The sequence below is a fragment of the Oryctolagus cuniculus genome, chromosome 1, assembly GCF_964237555.1.
Source record: "Oryctolagus cuniculus chromosome 1, mOryCun1.1, whole genome shotgun sequence".
NCBI lineage: Eukaryota > Metazoa > Chordata > Mammalia > Lagomorpha > Leporidae > Oryctolagus > Oryctolagus cuniculus.
In genome coordinates this window covers 235,608,227-235,627,934 of record NC_091432.1, presented here as the reverse complement: position 1 = coordinate 235,627,934, position 19,708 = coordinate 235,608,227, and the positions used below count along the sequence as shown (strand labels likewise).

Genomic DNA, 19,708 nt, shown 5'->3' with positions numbered 1-19,708 from the left:
GAGGTAGCTCCCAGGTGCGGCAGAGCTGAGCGGCCCGTGCTGTGCCCGCAGGGGTGTGGGCCAGCGCCGTGGGCCGCATGGCGGGGGTCAAGGTCCCACTGGTGGCCATGCAGCACGCCTATGTCGTCACGGAGCACATCGAGGGCATCCAGGTGGGTGGGCGCCTGGGTGGGCGGGGGAGGGCACAGCCTGGGCACAAGCAGGTGGGTTCCTGGGCTCCCTCGGTGCCCGAGCCTGTCGCTGTGAGATGGGGACCGGGACACGCGGGGTTTCTGGGTGCTGTGAGGATTCCGTGAGGTGGCACAGGTTTCACCCCGCCCTGCGGTGCTGGCCGCCTTGGCTTCGGGGGCGTGGCTTCTCACCGATGCCTGAGCCACAGTGGGCCCGCCCTGCATCGTGGTAGCTGGTCTAGCCCCGCCCCCCGCTGTGCCTAGGCGTTTCAGGGGACCCTGGGTGCTTGCCCCCAGAGAGGCCCCGCCTGCCTGTCATGCAGCGTGCGGATTCCGGGGGCCCTGCCAGGGGAGGCTGAGGGCCCAGTGCACCTGCTGGCACCGGGGGGCCGGGCCTCCTGGCCTGCCCTACTCTGCTCCCCCACCTGGTGACTGGCAGCTCCATGATGCCCCCGTCCACCGTCCAGCTGGATGGTGAGGGGTCCCCCTCACCCCTGCCCCCGGCTGGCCACCCACCCACACATCTGTTCCCTGCCCTTCCACTCCCTCTCCATGCCCCCACCCCGGGCCCTTCTCATCTCTCCTGGGCGTGGACCCCCCCACTCACTTCCTCCACCCTCCCATCTTGCCCACTTCCTTCACCCTCCCTGCACCTGTGCACGTCCTCACCTGTTTCTCCTCCTCCTGCCACCCGCACACCCCTCCGCCCCCCATCCAGTCCCCCTCCTCCGTGGGACGCGGAACCTGTTCTGGGGACCGGGGTGCAGTGGAGACGTGGTGCTCACCCACATGGGCATGGAGCTGGTGGGAGCGTGGACGGTGAGCAGGCAGTCCCCGACAGGTGTCGGCGGCACCGGGGGCTGCAGGGACCCCCAGCACAGGCGTCTGGATCATGATGGAGAGGGGCTTACACAGGGCACGGCGGGTCAGAGAGCCGAGCGCGAGACTCCCCTGACCGCCTTTGTTTAGGGTCTGGTCCCAGCAGAGAGGGTCTGGTGGCTTCCCTTGGCCACTGCATGAGCCAGCGTGGTGGCAGGGTGGCAGGACCTGGGCCCCTTCTGTGGGCGCACAGTCTGCATCAGTCAGAGGAGGTGCCACGTGCTGGGTTAGGTGTGCAGAACAGAGCTGAGTGCCGAGACTCACTCCCCCAGGTGGCCACCAGGGGTCGCCCTCCGGCCATAGTGGGCTCTAGGAGGGTGGGCAGGAGGGGCCAGTGGAACTGCTGGGAGGAGGGAGGCCTCCCTCTGCCCGGCCCCCCCACGCCTCCTGACCCTGAGGGGCCCTTCCAGGAAGGGCAGTCGGCCCTGGCCCCTGCAGCTGCCCCTTGTGAATGTCCCCGTCAGACAGACTGGGGGTGCTGCTTACAAAGCCAGTGGGGTCCCTACGTGCCCCAGGTCCTGGAGCACGAGGACACAGCCACCAGCCCCAGGAGCTGGGAGACTGAAGGAGGCCAGACAGGGTGTGGGGGCTGAGGACCAGGTCCCAGCAGCTCCCGGCCACCTGCTGGTCACGTGGGGCTCCAGGAAGCCAGCCCTTCCCGAGACAGAGGGTCTGAGTGTGGGGGAGAGGCTCTGGCCCTGACCCGCCCTGCCCCTGGCCGGACCCCTTGGCAGGCCAGCGAAGGAGCTACCCTGTGTTGGGGCGTGTCCCGTATCCAGGGGCCTGTCCCCAACACTCGGGAAGCTCCCTGTGCTCGGTTGCCTCCTGCTGCCGGACACAGGCCTCAGGCTCGCCTTTCCTGGGGGGCCCCGGGCTCACCCCTCCCCCCCGGGGGCCTCAGTATCCGGGGAAGTGGGTGGGCGGGGTGCTGCCCCATGCCTCACGTCCCCCTGGCCTGCCCGCCATTGCACAGCTGGCCCCAAACCCATTTTATTTTCCTGCACGATGGGCCATTACTGTCTACCACCCAGCGCTGGCCGAGAGGACAGCGTGAAGGAACTGGCACGCGTGGGTGCTGGGGACTCGATGTGCGAGCAGGCAGGAGACGCCCACGGCAGGCGTAGGCTGAGGTCAGGGGCAGAGACCTGGGCAGCAGGGCCCACGCGCAGAGGGCAGTGACGCTGGCCCTGGCCACCAGGGGTCCCCGTTGCCCCACTCCGGGAGCCTGCGTGGTCCTGGCTCAGGGTTCACAGCAGGGGGTGCGGGCACTGTGCCCTGGGTCCCCGCCGGACAAGCCCCCGGCACCGACGCGCCCACGCCAGGTCTGCAGACGGCGGGCGCGGGGTCTCCTGCTCCCGGATGAGGCGGGGGCCGCACATCCCGCGCACTTCTCCCAGGGCAGCGTCCCCTGTTCACCTACCGGTACATGGCTAAATCGGAGTCAGTGTTTGCCCTGCTGTGGCTGTGGCCGTGGCAACACTGTAACTCCCGAGCAGGGCACAGGACCGGCTTCCCTCTTCCCGGAGTTGGTAACGGGGTTCTACCTCCTGCTCTGTTTCCTATGTAACTGCTGTGTGTGTGCACGGCACGTGTGTGTGTGTGTGTGCGTGTGTGCACTCCATCACCCAATCTAGCCATCAGCTCCTACCATCTACCATTACCCATCGGCTGTCACACCGATCACGGCTACCCCTACAGCTACCTGTAATTATTTACCCATTTACCTACCCACCCGTCACACGGCTACCCCCAGCCTCGTCTACACAGCGCCACCTGTGTACACTGCCCCGTCTACACAAGGCCACGGCATTTCTGAAGGCCCCAGCCAGCCACCGCCCTCTCCCTGCACCCCCAGCCCCAGGCCCTCGGGGCTCTGTGCGCTGCGGTCGCCTCCCGGGGCCCGCGGCCGCTCCTCCGTGTGGCGCTGGGCCCCCCCGGGCAGGCAGACTCCACGGCCCGGGGCCATCTTCCACCCACACCCTCTGAGCCGCTCTCTCTCCTTTGGGCGTCGCCAGCGCTGCCCCGGGCCCTCAGCACACGCTTGTGTGGACGCGTGTTACACGGCTGGCGGCGCACCTGCTGCGTCCGGCCCGCTCTGGCTGGCGGCAGGCGGTCCTGTGGCCCCAGCCGGCCCGGGGGCCGGGGGCGCGTTCCCCTGCCGACCAGCGGTGCCCAGCGTCTCTGCCCGAGCTCGGTGGTCCCGGGTCCGCCTGCTCTGGAGAAACGTCTGGCAGAGCCCGGCCTGTGCGGGTCCCCGAGGGTCTCGCACGCTCTGGATCGGGTCCCGGACACGCGTCAGTCAACGTCTTCTCCCAGCCGCAGGCTCGCGCAGTCTGGGAACGGGGGCGGCTTCAGTTCTCCCTCTCCCACCCGCTGCCGCGGAGAGAGAGACAGAGAGAGAGAAGGGGGGGAGAGGGAGGGAGGGAGAGGGAGGGGGGAGAAAGAGGGAGAAAGAAAGAGGGAGAGAGAAGCCTCGCGCCCCCTCCACCTGTCGCTGGGTCCGGCCCGCCACTGCCCTTCCAGAACATTCTTTGCTCCACCCGATTCTTCCGCCAGCGGACGTCTCACCCCCTCTGCCCCTCCCGCCCCGCACGCGCGGGGCCGCCTCCGGATCCAGGGGCTCCCGCGCCCGCGGCCTCCAAGGCCGCCTCCTCCAGGCGGGGCCCAGGGCAGCGCGTGGCCCCCGCTCTCCCGGGTCCCCTCTCGTCCTCACGGGGACGGCCTGCCCAGCGTGACCTTCGGCCCAGGGACTCTGGACCTCCACCTCCGGCCTCTCCCTCTCTGGATGGGCGACCCCCGGGCGTCGCGCTGGGCCTGACCCGCCCCTCTGCCGAGCGGCAGTTGCGGCAGCCACGTCACGTGACGTCACGTCTAATTCCCAGTCCTCTCGAGAGCCGCGCCGCGGTCCACCCGCAGGGAGGTCACGCGCCAGCTGTTTTCTGAGTCGGCTGCGGGGACCCCTGCGACTGACCCCAAATGGGGGCCCCCTCAGCTGTTCCCTCCGCAGACACAGCGGTGCAGGGGACCGGAGAGCGCATGCGCGGTATCCCACTCAGCGGCGAGGGGCCCAGGAGGCTTCCAGGGCGGGGCTGGGGGCGGGGCCCCGCACAACTCCGCCCCCCGCCGCTCCCCCACTGCGTGTCCTTCTCCCTGGCCCCCCTCTCTTTGTGGGGCGCCCCGGTTCTTCCTCCATCGCCCCGTTGCTGTCGTCTTAGGGGCCTCGGGGCAGGCCCGGGGCCCGCGATGACGCGAAGGCGCCCTGGGGAGGGGGCCCAGCCCTGGCCGACCCGAGGCCGCTCCGCCCTTTCTTGCAGAACATGCCCAACGTGCGTGACCACGACGCCTCCGTCTACCTGCGGCTCCAGGGCGACGCGCTGTCCGTGGGCGGCTACGAGACCAACCCCATCTTCTGCGAGCAGGTGAGACCGCGGGGCGGGGCACGGGGCCTGGGGGCGGGGCCTCCCTCCCGAGCCCGCGCTGGGGGGCCTCTGCCTGCAGGCGTGGACAGGGAGGCCGCGAGGGGGCGGCCGTGGGGTCCCGCTGTGCCCAGGGCTGTTGCTGGGAAGGTCCCAGAACGTTCGAGGAGAACGGAGCTGCAGCGAAGACTTTGGAAACGCACACGGACGGGGCGTCCTCAGCAAGCCGTGGACATGCGTCCTGGAGCCTCTGCAGGCCGTGCGGGGGCCGGGCACTGGGTCCGCGGGTTGGGTGACCGGCTGGCTACCTTGGGCTTCGCTTTGGGGAGACCGAGAATAGCGTGAGAGCCCCTGCCTGGTGGGGGTGTTTTGGTGGTGGGGCGAGGGACATGGGGGCGGCGACCAGGCTGAAAATCAGCCCAGGGACTGGAGCCGAGGGCGCCCTCGGCCCCGGGTGGACAGGATGGGCTGCAGCCCAGTGGGGCGGGCCTGGTGCACTCAGGCCAGAGGGCACGGTCAGCGGAACAGCCGGCAGGGGCGAGCCTGGGGCGGGGGAGGCAGTCGGTGGGGCTGGGCCCGGCTGGGAGGGAGCAGAGAGGGTCTTCCGCTGGGCTGCGCGGAGCCCCCGGTGGCCACCCAGCGCTCCGGCTCCTGTGACCTGGTCGGGGCCACCACCACGGGGCGGCTGGAGGACACACCCCGCCCCTCCCTGGCTCGGCAGGTGTCGGACAAGTTTGCCTTCGGCCTCTTCGACCTGGACTGGGACGTGTTCGCCCAGCACATCGACGGCGCCGTGCGCCGGGTGCCCGCACTGGAGAAGACGGGCATCAAGTCCACCGTGTGCGGCCCCGGTGAGTGCAGGGGCCGGAGGCTGCCCGGGGCGTCCCCGGCTCCTTGGCAGGGGGGCCGGCCTGTGCTGGCCCGGCCCTCGGCTCCCAGACACCTGGGTGTACAGCCCTGGGCACTGGCAGTGGCCTCTCCCCCTTCCTGCAGCTTAGCCAGGGTGGGGCTGGCCCCAGGCTGGGCTCCTCGCCGCCGGCTCCAGCCAGCCTGTGCTCTTCACCCCTGCCCTGGCTCCAGCCGGCCTGCGCTCTTCACCCCTGCCCTGGCTCCAGCCGGCCTGCGCTCTTCACCCCTGCCCTGGCCCAGCCCTGCCAAGCCTTACCCCATGCCGCTCTCGGGCGGGTGGAGCCCCCACTTCCGCCTCAGCCCCTACCCCCCGAGAGCCCTGCCTTAGCCAGGACCCCAGCCGCTGGCCTCGCCCTGGCCTGTGGCCGTGGTACCCAGCACCCAGCACCCAGCCCTGGGCCTCCTTGCTGGACTCCAGGAAAGAGGAGCTGAGGGGGGCTGCCCCCCGGGCCGTGTCCCAGCGACGGTGCAGGGGCTGAGTCGTGCAGCAGGGGGTCCTGAGAAGCAGGGCTGCAGCCGTGGACCCTGAGCCGGGCGTCCCGCGCTGCCAGCTCAGCCCGAAGCCGCCTGCGTTGGCTCCCGCATTAGCGGCTGTCCACGCTGCTGCTCAGGGGCCAGCAGCTGCCCGCAGCCCCGTGGGGAGGTGCTCAGGGAGGCCGTGGTGGGCGGGCCCCCAGCAGGGTCGAGCGGTGCCAGGCGGTGGGGCTAGGCGCGTGTGGTCGCGGGTGCCGGGGGCCACACCTGTGGCGTTTCCAGTAGAACCACGCGGGTCCCCTCATGTTAAGGCTCTCAGGTCTGGCTGCTGGTGGTCATGCCCGGGGCCGCTCTCCCGTGGAGCTCTGGCCGCTGAAGGAAGTAGGAGGCCTCATCCCCTCTGTGGAGGCTTCTGGTCATTCAGTCATTTGACGAACACTCGCCAGTAACTTAATTGTTTTTAAAGATTTCTTTATTTGAAAGGCAGAGTTACGGAGAGAGAGGGAGGGAAGAGAGAGAGACAGAGAGAGAGAATTTTACCTGATGGTTTGCTCCCCAAACGGCTGCAACAGCCAGAGCTGGGCCAGACCGAAGCCAGTTTCCTCCGGGTCTCCCACGTGGGTGCAGGGCCCCGGCACTTGGGCCGTCCTCCACCTTCCCAGGCACATTAACAGGGAGCTGGGTCGGAAGTGGAGCAGCTGGGACTCGAGCCTGCGCCCGCCCAGGATGCTGGCGCTGCAGGTGGCGGTTTAACCGGCTGCGCCACAGCACCGGCCCCAGAACCTGTGTTTGCTGGGCTGTTTGCCAGGCCTGGGGGAATGGTGGTTCTGGAAGTTCAGGGAGATTGGGAAGGATCAATCAGGGAGGGCTCCTTGGAGGAGGCGGCGTGGTGCTGGGACCTGGGTGGGCAGGGCCTGGGAGGTGTGGACAGACCCGCCCAGCACTGCTCCCCTGCCCCCAGAGTCCTTCACGCCGGACCACAAGCCCCTGATGGGGGAGGCCCCTGAGCTCCGTGGCTTCTTCCTGGGCTGCGGCTTCAACAGCGCAGGTGAGCCCAGGCGTCGCCGGCACCACCCCACGCCAGGCGCTCGGTCTCAGAGGTCTCGGGGTGGGGGCACGAGCCCGGGGGGCAGGGACGGGAGGGGCTGGGTGGGTGGGGAGGGCGTGGAGTCGGGCGCGGTGACCTGCGGTTCCGCTCCTGCCAGGAATGATGCTGGGCGGCGGCTGTGGGCAGGAGCTGGCTCACTGGGTCGTCCACGGGCGCCCCGAGAAGGACATGTACGGCTACGACATCAGGCGAGTGCGCGCCGGCGCGGGCACGGGCGGGCAGGGGGAGGTCACGTAGGAAACAGCTTTCCCTGCCGAGGGGCAGGTCCCCGGCCGTGTCCGGGTTCCGGGGTCTCACGTCCCAGGGGCCGCCCTGACCGTCCTGGGGGCAGTGATGAGGGTGTGTGCCGTGGCTCAGAGCCCGGCAGCCCCGGAATCTCACTGGCCCGGTGCCTGGTGGTCTCCTGTCGCTCCGGGTCACAGTGGCCGTCCCTGGAGCTCTGGGAGCAGTGAGTGGGCTGGCAGGGGACGCACTGGTGTAGAAACGGGGGCCACGGTGCCGGCAGCAGGGGCGGGGCTGGGGTGCCCCAGTGCCCCCATGGCCCTGGCACGTGCAGGCCAGGAGGGCGGCTCCCACTGTGCCCTAACCCGGGCAGATTCCACAGGGCGAGTGGCTCTGGCCTCCATGGACCTGAGCCAGGGGCAGAGACGTGACGGAGACCCTGCAGGAAGTAGCGGGCAGATGAGGGAGGGGCTCAGGGAGTCCCCAGAATACTGCGGGGAGAACCGGGGAGGGGGCACCCACGATGCGGCTCCCCTGAGCCGGTTTTCCTGGGTCTACTGCCCTGTTAACTCCCAGAGCACCCGGTTAGACACGGGACGAGCTCGGAGCATGGCAGCTGCCTCCCCCGGCAGGGGTGGTGGGCTTGTCACCCCGGCCCCACGCTGTCAGCCGCGTGGCTCGGCCTCAGTCTATCCACTGTGCACTGGGGGAGGTGACCCCCCCGCAGCGTGCACCTGAGGCCCCTGTGTGGACGCCTCCCCCAGCACCTGCAGGTCCTTGGGATCCGGATAAGCAGGGTGGCCCCGGCCCAGCCCTAGCTGCAGGCCCCTTGTCTGGGGGTCGCGGGCCATACGGGCCTGCCCAGCCATGCGCTGAGCTGGGCGGGCCACCGTGTGCCCTCGGCTCCCCTGTCGAGGCGGGAGGCTGCCCTGGAAGTGGATCCACAGCCAGGGGCACCTCCCAGCCCCTTCCCTGCACGGCTCGGGCCCTCCCTAGCTGGCCCTGTTTCCCACACTCTGCACCGGCACGCGCCGCTCCTGGCTCCTCCACGGCTGGCGCAGGGCTGCTCAGCCACCCAGGACGCCTGGCTCTGCCGTGGCCTCGCTGTGGGGCCCCACCACGCCCGGGTTTCCTTGCTGGGAGATGGGCCCTGGGCACGAGGTGGCTTGGAGGACTAACGCAGAGGGACTCTGCGGCCCCCACGGCCCCGGCCAGGATGGCTGCTGATACAACGGCCGTTAGGAGCTGCCTAGTGGCCAGATTCTCACCGGGCACTCTGTCCCCGCCTGCCCGGAATTGAAGCCGCGGTTGTGTGCAGGCTGGGAACCAGTTAGAGCCCGTGACAGGCGTCACTGCGGCCACAGCCCGGGAGGAAGGAAGGGCAGGTGGGAGGTGGGCTTTGTGGGTGAGTGACACCCCGCAGGTGCAGGGGCAGGAGGGGCATATGGGGAGGCTGAGGCGGGGAGAGCCCAGGGCAGTGAGACCCCAGCCGGCGTCTGCACGGCCCGGGTGCTGTGGCTGCTCTGAGGACAGATGGGCCGGGGAGGGGTGAGGGCAGGGGAGGCGCTGGGCTGCCGATGAGGCTGGGGGCCTCTTGTCCCGGCAGGGAGTAGTGGGGCCCTGGGTTGGGGTTGTACCCACAGTGTACTGTAGTGGCTGCTTGACTGTCCAGCTGGGCGTCCAGCCGGATGGGAGCCCTGGGAGACCCTGTCCCTGATCGGCTGACGCCGCCCCTCCCCCCAGCCACGCCCTTTCTGGCCTGGGGGCTGGACGGCAACTGACCCCCAGAGGCACACAAGATGGGGGTCTGTCCTAGGGCCTTGGCTCAGCCTAGGCGGCAGCGTGACGGGAGGGAGCCTGAGCCCTGGGCTCGACCTGTGCCAGCGCCGCCCGCTCACGGCCCCTGACGGCCTCGGGGTGGGGGTGGCAAACGGGGAGAGCTGAGCTCCCCCAGGGCTGTGGTCCCCGGGCGTCCGGCCCCATGCGAGCCCTGGGAGGACCCCATCCCCATCAGCTGACCCTGCCCCTCCGCCGCAGGCGCTTCCATCACTCGCTCACGGACCACAGCCGCTGGGTGCGCGAACGCAGCCACGAGTCCTACGCCAAGAACTACTCGGTCGTCTTCCCCCACGACGAGCCGCTGGCTGGCCGCAACATGAGGCGGGCCCCCCTGCACGAGGTGCAGCCCCCGATGGGCGCCTGCCCAGGGCCCCTGGGGCGGGAGGGGCGGACGTGCAGGGAGCGTCCTCGGGGAGCGTCCCATGAGCCAGGCGCTGTGCTCGGGGTGGGGGCCGTGTGGGGGTGGAGCCAGCCTGTGCCCAGGCACACCTGCAGCTGAGGCCGGGTCCTGGGCGGCGGGTGCCCCGCGGAGGGCAGCGAGGGCTGCAGCAGGCCTGTCTGGACCGGGGCCCTGGGACGTTGCTCTCTGGCCCTCCTTTGCTCTCCCCTCTCCTTGGGTGTTCACCCAGGGGTGGCGTCGCGGGGGCTCCTGGGCTGCCGGGCCAGGGGACCACAGGCTGGGGGGGGCTTCGTGGGGCTCTGGACACTGTGCCGGGCAAGTGGGGCCCTACCGAAGGCCCTCCTGGCTTGTGGATGGCCGCCTTCACGCTGTCCTCGCTCTGTGGGGTGGCACCACTGTCCCCTCTGTGCCCACGGGAAGGACGGCAGCCCCGTGTGACCAGGAGCCCGCTCCTGTGGCTTCGCTGAACCCCTGTGTCCGATGTCCTCCCCGGGACATCCCCCTGTGCACGGGGCTGGGGGGCACGACGGAGCTCATAGCAGGGGGCCGATCTGCAGGTGGGGAGTCGGGCAGCCTGGGCTGGGCTCCTGGCTCCGAGCCGTCTGCCCTCTTGCCCCGTGTTGGGCTCCGGCTGCCTGTGAACTGTGCCCGCTGTCCCTGCACCCAGGAGCTCCTCGCCCAGGGCTGCGTGTTCCAGGAGCGGCATGGCTGGGAGCGGCCGGGATGGTTCAGCCCCCAAGGGACAGCTCCGGTGAGTGGGCCTGCCCATGCTGCTCATGAGCCCAGCCCCCTGGCCACCCCAACATGCCCCCCCAGCAGCCTTACCCCTACAGTCTGCTCCCGCCCCAGGTGCAGGCCAGATCTGGAGCCGATCTTGTGTCCTCTGCCTGTGTTCTTGGCAGCCCCGATGTTAGTTTGTCCATGGGAGGTTGGTTCGTAGGAGGGTGTGTGCACCACTGTATTCAGTTTGCCCAGCGAGATTCGCACGTCCTGGCCTCTGGGACGCTCCCAGCTCTCCCTGCCCCTCCCGGGACCCGGGTCCCACTGTGCAGGCCGCAGCGGCCCTGGGGGCAGCAGGAGGCTTCGGGCCAGGCCAGGGTCACCTCTGATCCCAGCTTCCACAGAGGCTGTGTGCCCCAGTCTCCTCTGCATCTCCATGGCAACCTGTATCCCGTGACGCGGTCCAGGCCTCAGTACGGGAACGGGGAGCCGGCACGAGGAAACGGGGCCTCGGCTGTGGACACGGCATCCCCAGAGCCGTGTCGGTCACCGCCCCTCCTGCTGGCCCCTGTGGTCGCAGCCCGTCGCGGCCATCTGGGTCTGGCCCTATAGCCCCTTCCCCCTGGAGGCCAGGGAGGAGATGACAGAGGGGCTCAGGAGCGCACCGTTGGTCCCAAGATGGACAGGCTTTGCCGCAAACCCCACCTGGGAGCCATCGGGGGCTCCAGGAGCCTGGGAGACATGCGCCCTAGTCTGTGACACCACAGCTGGGCTGTGGGCTGTGCCGACTGGGATCTCAGGGCCAGGGGAGCTGTGCCTGGCCCAGGCGGGGAGGAGGCTCCAGGCAGAGATGCTGGGAAGGTCCCTGGGCCCCGGGTCCCTGTGGCCTCAGGGAGCCGCAGCCTCGCCTGGGCTCTTACCTGTGAGAAGGAGGTGGGTTCTGGTGGGTGGGGCTGGGGGCTCTGGGAGGTGACAGGTTTCTGTGCCCTGTTCACACTTGCAGTTAGGAAGGTGGGGGCAGGGTATCAGCAGGCGGAGAGGCCAGCCCCGGGAGCCCACGCTGACGCTCACCGGGCTCTGTCCAGCTGTGGCCCAGGCAAGGTTTAAGCACCTGTGCCCCAGGCTCTCTCCGAGGGAGGGGCACCCTCATTGGGAGTGTGAGGTGCTCCCAGCGGGGCTCCCCTAGAGCAGGCACCGAGTCCTCGGTGGCCCCTCCTCGTGCCTTCATCAGTGAGCCACGTCCCCGCCTTCCTCCCCCTGCCCTGGCTTTGAGCCTTGGCTCTGGCCCCCAGGCCCGCCGCAGCTCCACGTCACCCATTGGTCCCCACCTCGGGCTCCCAGCTGCTGCTCCCTGCCCCTGGGCCAGCCGGGTCCCGGCGCTCGGCCCCAGCCGCGCTGTGAGGGAGGCGTCCGTGGTGCACTACCTGCACCGCACCTGCTGGAGGCGGGGAGGGGGCAGCTCTGGCCTGGCCCGTTCCGCGTTGTCCCTGACGGACCTGGCATGGCACCTGCCATGAGCTCTCGTCGTCCCAGGTCCTCGACTATGACTACTACGGGGCCTACGGACACCAGGCACACGGGGATCACGCCTACGGCAGGCTGCTGGCGCAAGAGTACACCTTCGACTTCCCGCCCCACCACGACGTGGTAAGAGGCCCACCTGCCTCCCTCCGTCCTCGGCAGTCCACGGGCACCGGCTGGGTGAGAGGAGACACCGCCCTCTGCCAGGGTGTTGCCTGCAGTTGGACCCCAGGGCAAGCGTGATGGCTTCAGGCCTCTGGGGAGGGGGCCGTGCACGTGAGGGAGGTGGGCCTGGGTGTGCCCCGCCCCGAGCCGCCCTCTTTCCTGCTCTCGGGTGGGGGCCCATGTAGGGCTCGGCAAGGCACTGGGGGCCGTGGCCTGCAGCTCCAGGGGTCCAGGATGAGGTGAGCCCAAAGCTGACCTCAGGGCCTGCCCGCTGCCCCTCTGCCTCCAAAGTGGGCCGGGGAGGCTGCTCCGGGCACAGTGTAGACGGCCCCCGGCGGTGTGTCGGCCTCGGAGGAGCTGAGGCCTTGGCATGCCCTGAGTAGAGCCAGGCCTGGCCGAGCCCAGGGTGGCATCGCGAAGGGCACCTGGTGCCCTGGGGTGGGCAGCAAGGCCGACCTGGTGCCCCGGTGACGCTGGGGGAGTTTGTGTCCAGCAGTGGCGGCCGCGACATCTGTCTCCCTGCAAACCCAGCCACTGGCCCTGGGAAAGCTGCCGCTTTCTGTGCCCCTAAGCTCGCCCCGAGGCAAAGTGTCTATCATGGGCGATGGCCGCGGGGCTTCCAGGGCCCGCCTCGTGCCCGAGTCCCCGGCGCTGTGCCCGGGCGTGCAGGGGCCCCGTCTGGCGCCTCCACCCCCACGGCTGCCAATGCCGTGGCACTCCTGGCCCTGGAGGATGAGGCTGCTTGGGGGGAGATGCCAACTTGGCAGAGCTTCGCGCCGCCCCCACAGCACGCCAGAGACAGCCCTAAGGCGAGAACACGTTCGTGTTCCTGGTGTTGGCCACGTCCCAGCCCGAGGAGACGTGCGCCGGCCCCAGGAGGCTGTTTTGGGGTTGTCTGCGCGTACAGTCGTCAGCAAAGGTGCCCGGCACCATGGGAGTGCCAGGGAGGAGGCGGTGTCTGGGGAGCGGCTGGAGGCTGCCCCCGGGGTGAGGCGGGGTCACAGCTGGGGCCAGCGTCCCCCGTTAGGTGCTGTCACCATGGCTGCCTGCATGCACCCCACCAGCCCGCAGTGCCACGTGGGGCTGGGGCTCTGCACCATGGGCAGTCCTGCGGGGCACCCTGTGGACGGCTGGACGGAGCCCCCACCCAGCTGCTGCCCCCATGGCGTCTGCCCACCATGTCCCCGCTGAGCTGCCCCCTCCTCCCCGTGTCCCCGCTGAGCTGCCCCTCCTCCTCCTCCCGTGTCCCCGCTGAGCTGCCCCCTCCTCCCGTGTCCCTGCTGAGCTGCCCCCTGGCTTCTGCCCAGGGCTGCCGTGGATCTCCACGCAGGCAGGACAGGTCGGGAGGGAGGACAGGTCAGGAGGGGATGGGGGACAGGTCAGGAGGGGAGGTGAGGTGAGGGGAAGGGAGGTCAGGAGGGGGGACAGGTCAGGAGGGGAGGGGAGGACAGGTCAGGAGGGGGGACAGGTCAGGAGGGGAGGGGGACAGGACAGGAGGGGAGGGGAGGGGAGGGGAAGGGAAGGGAGGTCAGGAGGGGAGGGGAGGGGAGGACAGGTCAGGAGGGGGGACAGGTTGGGAGGGAGGACAGGTCAGGAGGGGATGGGGGACAGGTCAGGAGGAGAGGGGAGGGGAGGGGAAGGGAAGGGAAGTCAGGAGGGAGGACAGGTCAGGAGGGGAGGGGAGGGAGGGGAGGGGAGGACAGGTCAGGAGGGGAGGTCAGGAGGGGAGGGGAGGGGAGGGAGGGGAGGGGAGAACAGGTCAGGAGGGGAGGTCAGGAGGGGAGGGGAGGGAGGGGAGGGGAGGACAGGTCAGGAGGGGAGGGGAGGGGAAGGGAGGTCAGGAGGGGAGGGGAGGGAGGGGAAGGGAGGGAGGGGAGGGGAAGGGAGGTCAGGAGGGGAGGGGAGGGGAAGGGAGGTCAGGAGGGGAGGGGAGGGAGGGGAGGGGAGGACAGGTCAGGAGGGGATGGGGGACAGGTCAGGAGGGGATGGGAGACAGGTCAGGAGGGGAGGTGAGGGGAGGGGAAGGGAGGTCAGGAGGGAGGACAGGTCAGGAGGGGAGGGGAGGTCGGGAGGGGAGGGGAGGGGAGGGGAGGTCAGGAGGGGAGGGGAGGGGAGGTCAGGAGGGGAGGTCAGGAGGGGAGGGGAGGAGGCTGCAGCACACAGCAGCCGCTCCTTGGTGGTGGCGGCCACGTCGCGCTCTGTTGTCCGTGGAGACGTCGGGTGGCTCCCTGCTCCGCAGCAGCTGCCCTGCGTGAGCCCACGTGGGAGTGGCCAGCAGAAGGCCCTGGGCACCCACGGGGAGGAGCCGAGAGGGGACAGGCGAGGCTGGCAGTGCCCGGTCGAGAGGCCTCAGGGCGGCCGTGGGGTGCGGGGCCCGTCCTCGGGCGAGGCCGTCCCCTCCTGGCCTGGGCGTCTCTCCGACAGCTGGGTTTTGGCAAACGCTTGGCTGCATCTGTTTCATTCTTTTGTTTCTCCTCTCTTTTTGTGAGATCTGTTTGTTTATTTGAAAGGCAGAGAGAGAGAGAGAGAGAGAGAGAGAGAGAGAGAAGGAGAGAGAGGGAGAGGGGTCTTCCATCCACTGGTTCACTCCTTAAATGGCCACAACAGCCAGAGCTGTGCTGATCTGAAGCCAGGAGCCAGGAGCTCCATCCAGGTCTCCCACGCGGGTGCAGGGGCCCAAGGACCTGGACCATCCTCCACTGCCTTCCCAGGCCACAGCAGAGAGCTGGATCAGAAGTGGAGCAGCCGGGGCTTGAACCGGCGCCCATGTGGGATGCCGGCACCACGGGTGGTGGCTTTACCCGCTGTGCCACAGTGCCGGCCCCAAGTTTCCCTTTGCCACTGATCTCTGGTTGAGCCCCGCCGTGACTGGAGAGGGTCCTGGGTTTGACCTCGGCCCCTTGGGCCTTCTCGGACCTCACTCGCGAGAGCGGGGGGCCGCCCTGGACAGCAGAGGCCTGTGTGTGCTCCTGGGCCGGCAGGGTGTGGGCAGGTGCAGGTGCGTGGGGAGGAGGGGAGAGCCTCCCAGCCCCCCCCCCCCGGGACGTTCCAGATCAGGGAGGAGTGCCTGGCCTGCCGCGGCGCCGCCGCCGTCTTCGACATGTCCTACTTCGGGAAGTTCTTCCTGCTGGGGCCGGACGCCGCGAAGGCTGCCGACTGGCTCTTCTCTGCCGACGTCCGCCGGCCGCCAGGTACGCCCGGGAAGTCTGGCCTGGCTCTGCCGGCGCTTCTGTGCCGGGCGGGCCCCCACACGGTGCAGGCCTGCGATGCGGGGAGGCCGGCCCTGACCCCGTGGGTGACGCGCGTGACGGGACCTGAGCGTGCTGCCCGCCCTCCCCAGCCCCCGGCCCCAGGGCCTTCCTCCTCCTCCTCCTCCTCCTCCTCCTCCCTGGAACAGCCTGTTCCAGGAAGGCTGTGTGGCCGTGGCCTCCCTCCTGTCTCCTGGCGCCCGGCCCCTCTATGTGGCCGTGGCCTCCCTCCCGTCTCCTGCTGCCCGGCCCCTCTGTGTGGCCGTGGCCTCCCTCCCGTCTCCTGCTGCCCGGCCCCTCTGTGTGGCCGTGGCCTCCCTCCCGTCTCCTGCTGCCCGGCCCCTCTGTGTGGCCGTGGCCTCCCTCCTGTCTCCTGGCGCCCGGCCTCTCTGTGTGGCCGTGGCCTCCCTCCCTTCTCCTGGCGCCGTGGCCTCCCTCCCGTCTCCTGGCGCCTGGCCCCTCTGTGTGGCCGTGGCCTCCCTCCCGTCTCCTGGCGCCCGGCCCCTCTGTGCCTCCCCCCCCCCCCCCCCCCGTGCTCTCCCCAGGTGGGGTTGCTGGGGTCAGGTAGAGGCGGGACTCTGGTTGAACAGGAGACGGCTTTTCCGTATCAGTTTGTCCTGGGCGCCCCACCCCCACCTCCACCCCACCCCCAGGGACCGGGTGGCTCAGAACAGCGGCGATGCGCTGTCTCACAGTCCAGGGGCCAAGGTCAGGTGAGCGCCCAGCTCCCCCGAGCCTCGGTCAGGGCCCTCCCTGCCTCGGGCGGCTCTGGGAGCCTGGTGTCCCACGCTCCGGCCCCAGTCCCTGCCTCGGGCGCCTGCTGCTCCCCGTGTTTCCCCTTCCCCTGAGATGGGGCCACACTGGGTGGGTGCCAGCCTGATGTCCTCATCCTGACCAGGTGACACATGGGGTCCCCAGGGAGGGCTGCGCTCACAGGTCCCAGTGACACAGGGTGCCAGGTGTCACACAGGGTCCGTGGTGAGGGCCGGGCTCGCAGGTCCATGGTTGGGACCTCAGTGTGTCCTTTGGGGAGACCCCCGTGGCACTGTCCACCCTGCCAGGCAGCCCGTGCGCCCCCACCTTGCTCAGGTGCCCGCCAGTGCCCTCCAGCCGCTGAGGTCATCTGCCCCTCCCAGGCCCGGGGAGCCTCCTGCCTGACCCGCGCGGTGCTGCGGGCCCCAGAGGGAGCGAGGATGAAGCTCCGGACCCTTCCCAGGGCGGGGGAGGGGGGCAAGCAAGGCTTTGCAGTGTTCCTCCCCCCGTGACCACTGAGGGACGGCCTGCCCGTCACTGCCCTCGCTGGGCCCCCTTGAGGTCACCTCCCGCTGGGGCTTCCCCGGGCTCTGGGGCCAGCACAGACGGAGCCCCCCCGCCCCCCCAGGCTCCACCGTGTACACCTGCATGCTGAACGCCCGAGGCGGCACTGAGAGCGACCTGACCGTCAGCTGCCTGGCCCCCGGCTCCGAGGCCTCCCCGCTGGCCCCGGCCTTTGAAGGTAAGAGGTGCTGCGGCGGGTGGGAGCCCTGGCCTGGGGCTGATGGCGGCTGGGCCCGGCGGAGTGCCACGGCAGTCCTGTCGTTGCCTGCCCCGCTCAGCGGCTGGGAGACTGGGGCTCGTCCGGCTACGTGCAGGCTTTGTCCAGGCTGCGGCACTGGCCCTCCAAGCACACGGGGACTGCGTCTGTGTACCGCGGGCGTGCCCGGGCCAGGGAGAGCCAGGAGTTGGGCCGAGCCTCCCACTCGGGGGTCCTCGCCTCCTGTGGGACGCCGCTATCAGCTGGACCCCTGCCCACCCTCTGCGCCCTTCCATCCTGCTCGCATTCCGCCACTGCTGGTTACGGAAGCCAGGCCTCCCTGGTCCCGTTCCTCGGCTCACGCAGGAACCATCCCATCCCTGGTGCTGTGCCCCCCACCCGGGGAGGGGGGGAAGAGGTGGCGAGTGCCGATCCCACCTCTGAGGGCTGGGTCCTCAGGTTCGCTCCCTGTGCCGCCGGGGGCAGGGGTCTCCGCAGGAGGAGGGTGCGGCGTTCAGAAACCCGGCGGGCCTCGGTGGGCTCGGGCAGGATGAGGCTTGGGAGTGGGTTCCTGTGCTCCTGCCGTGTGCCGGCCCGGTGTGAGGCACTGGGGATGCGGCGAGGAGCCCACAGGGAAGGCCCTGGCCCGTGGAACCGTGTTCCTGGTGTGAGGGAGCAAACCAGCCGTGGGGCCGAGGGGGTGAGGGGCACGGCAGGAGGGGCGGCAGAGGCCGGTGGGCGGTGTCCGGTCACAGCAGCAGGGCCACGGGCTTGCCCGGTGCTCCCGGGTCCCGTGGGCACGAGGTGGTCAGCGTGGCTGAGGGCCCTCCTGTGCGTGCTTGGGCCACCTCCCTCCTGCCACGTGACATGGAGGCTGAGGAAGGCGGGGCTTAGCGGAGCACGGACTGCATTCATTGGTGCTTTGTTCCTTCCTTCATCCCACAATCGTTTCCTGGGCCTTCACCCAGCAGGCAGACCTGGGCCGGGATGGAGGCGAGGAGGCGGGCTGGCGGGTGCGGCAGGAGACCCTTCACCCTGGCTGGACGGGGCAGGTGGCGGTGAACAGGGCATTGTGGGAGGCCGTAGGAAGCCGCTGACCTAGGATGAGGAAGGCTTCCTGGAGGAGGCGCTGTCTCAGCCTTGGGGCCTGAGTGGACACTGGCGGCGTGTGGGGTCGGCGTCCATAAGGGCCTGGGAGGTGGTCAGCCGGGGACAGTGGGAGAAGGGCTGATCCAGCCTTCAGCCCCCAGGGGTGGGGGGAGCAGGTGCAGGCCCAGCCCACAGCCGCAGGCCTGGAGAGCAAGTCCGGCTGGGGGCACAGAACGAGGGGCCCCAGTGGGGACGCCGGCCCCTGAGCCCTGGCCCAGGGCGGGGCACTGCCCGGCGTGGTGACCTGTGGGTGCTGTAGGGAACAGGGGTGCTGGGGGGCCCTGCCGTGCGCTGCGCCCCTCTTGGTCACGCCGGGGATTCCTGGAGCCGAGGTCTAGGGAGCAGCTGAGCGCGTGGTGGGGGGTGGGCTTGGGGGTCCTGGGACGCCCTCGCCGAGGGGAGGCAGCGGCCGCTGCTTCCTCTCCAAGCCGTGTCATTCCTGTGACGAGTGTGCTTTCCGTGAGGTGTGCGCGTGAGGCGGCACACACGTGTTTGTTGCCTGTGCTGCGTGCATTGCACCAGCTCATTGGGCACGCACCGGTGTTGTCACACGTGTCCATCACACCTGTCACACGCACTGCCCCAGGTCTTCAGTGGGTGCACGTCTGTAGTTATTACACACGTGCATGTTACACACGAATCTGTCACACATGTGCCCATTACACGTGTGTTGCACTGCGCTCTATTCATTACATGTATGTTTGTTACGTGTGTTATCCAGTTGCCGTTGGATCGAGACTGTGTGGTGACCTGTGGTCAAGGTCATGCCCATGGCAGTATCAGTGTTGTTGTTTTAAGTGGTCCTCATTTTACATACAAGGGACATACGTGTTCCCAGGAGACACTGGCCACACCAGACATTCAGCGTACGGTCCCCAGCCCGGCTCCCACTCCACACTGGGCCGCGAGGGAGCTGGGTCCTGGGCCCCTCCCCTGACCGCGCGCTGCAGGCCGGGCCCTGGGGCTTTGCTCTCAGGGAGCTGACCAGAGGCGCTGCGTGGAGCCTGCAGGTCAGGGACTCAGCCCCACCCACCAGGCGCTGAGGGCCGGGCTGCACGGGGCGGGGGCTGAGGATCACGGCACGCATGAACCCCGTGTGCGTGTTTATGTGTGCATGTGCGTGCATACATGATGTAAGTGCACATGTGTGAGCACACGTATGGCATGTGTTCATGTATGTATATGATGTGTGTGCACACACGTGTGTGGGTATGCATGTGTGTGCGTGCCTTGTAGTGTGTGTTGTGCATGCACGTGTGTATGTGTGTGTGCACACGTGTGTGTGGGTACGCATGCATGTGCGTGCCTGTGCAGTGTGGTGTGTTGTGCATGTGTGTGTGTGCACACACGTGTGCATGGGTATGCATATGTGTGCACACACGTGTGCACGGGTATGCATGCATGTGTGCTTGCATGTGTGTGTGCACACACGTGTGCGTGGGGCAGCTGGGACGCTGTCCCAAGCCCGTGTCCCCGGCCCTCGGCTCCTCTGGGCTCCTGTGCCTGCGCATTCCACGTGTGAGGCGGGGCCGTGCTGGTCCGGCTGGTGCCTGGTGGGCTTTTGTCCTGTGGAACCCGTCCTCTGCCCTGCGGGCCGGTGTTGTGGTTCTGCCCATTTTACGGATGGACAGACAGCTGCAGAGAGGTAAGGCCTGTGTGGACGGGACATCAGGCCCTCCTGCCGACCCTCGGGGTCCGGAGCCTCCATGCAGGAGGCCACCCTGGCCGCAGGGAGACTGGAGGAGGAACTGGCCGGCGGTTCCCGGGCACCGTCGAGGGCACGGGCCTCTGAGCTGCTGTGTGGAGTTGGGGTGGGGCAGGAGGACTTCCTGGAGGAGGTGGTGTTCGTGCTGTGTCATGGGGGGTCAGCTCAGGTTCTGCAGAGGCAGCCGGGAGGGTGAGGGTCCCGGGGGGCCGGTGCCTGGCCCAGGATCAGAGCTGAGAGGGCAGGGCCCTCGGGCAGCCGCGAGGGGCG

At 69.3% G+C, this 19,708-nt stretch overlaps 1 protein-coding gene across 10 annotated transcripts in view; it reads left to right on the top strand.

Moving 5' to 3' along the window:
• The window catches only part of SARDH (sarcosine dehydrogenase), a 45,242-nt gene that overhangs the window by 4,793 nt on the left and 20,741 nt on the right, over positions 1-19,708 (top strand). For all 10 annotated transcript variants that reach the window (XM_070066663.1, XM_070066644.1, XM_070066666.1 and 7 more), the window contains exons 7-16: positions 52-152; positions 4,364-4,468; positions 5,187-5,316; positions 6,810-6,896; positions 7,054-7,144; positions 9,216-9,357; positions 10,085-10,168; positions 11,671-11,784; positions 14,876-15,014; positions 16,453-16,566. In XM_070066663.1, coding sequence (XP_069922764.1) covers positions 52-152; positions 4,364-4,468; positions 5,187-5,316; positions 6,810-6,896; positions 7,054-7,144; positions 9,216-9,357; positions 10,085-10,168; positions 11,671-11,784; positions 14,876-15,014; positions 16,453-16,566 — 1,107 coding nt within the window. The remainder of the gene's footprint in view (positions 1-51; positions 153-4,363; positions 4,469-5,186; positions 5,317-6,809; positions 6,897-7,053; positions 7,145-9,215; positions 9,358-10,084; positions 10,169-11,670; positions 11,785-14,875; positions 15,015-16,452; positions 16,567-19,708) is intronic.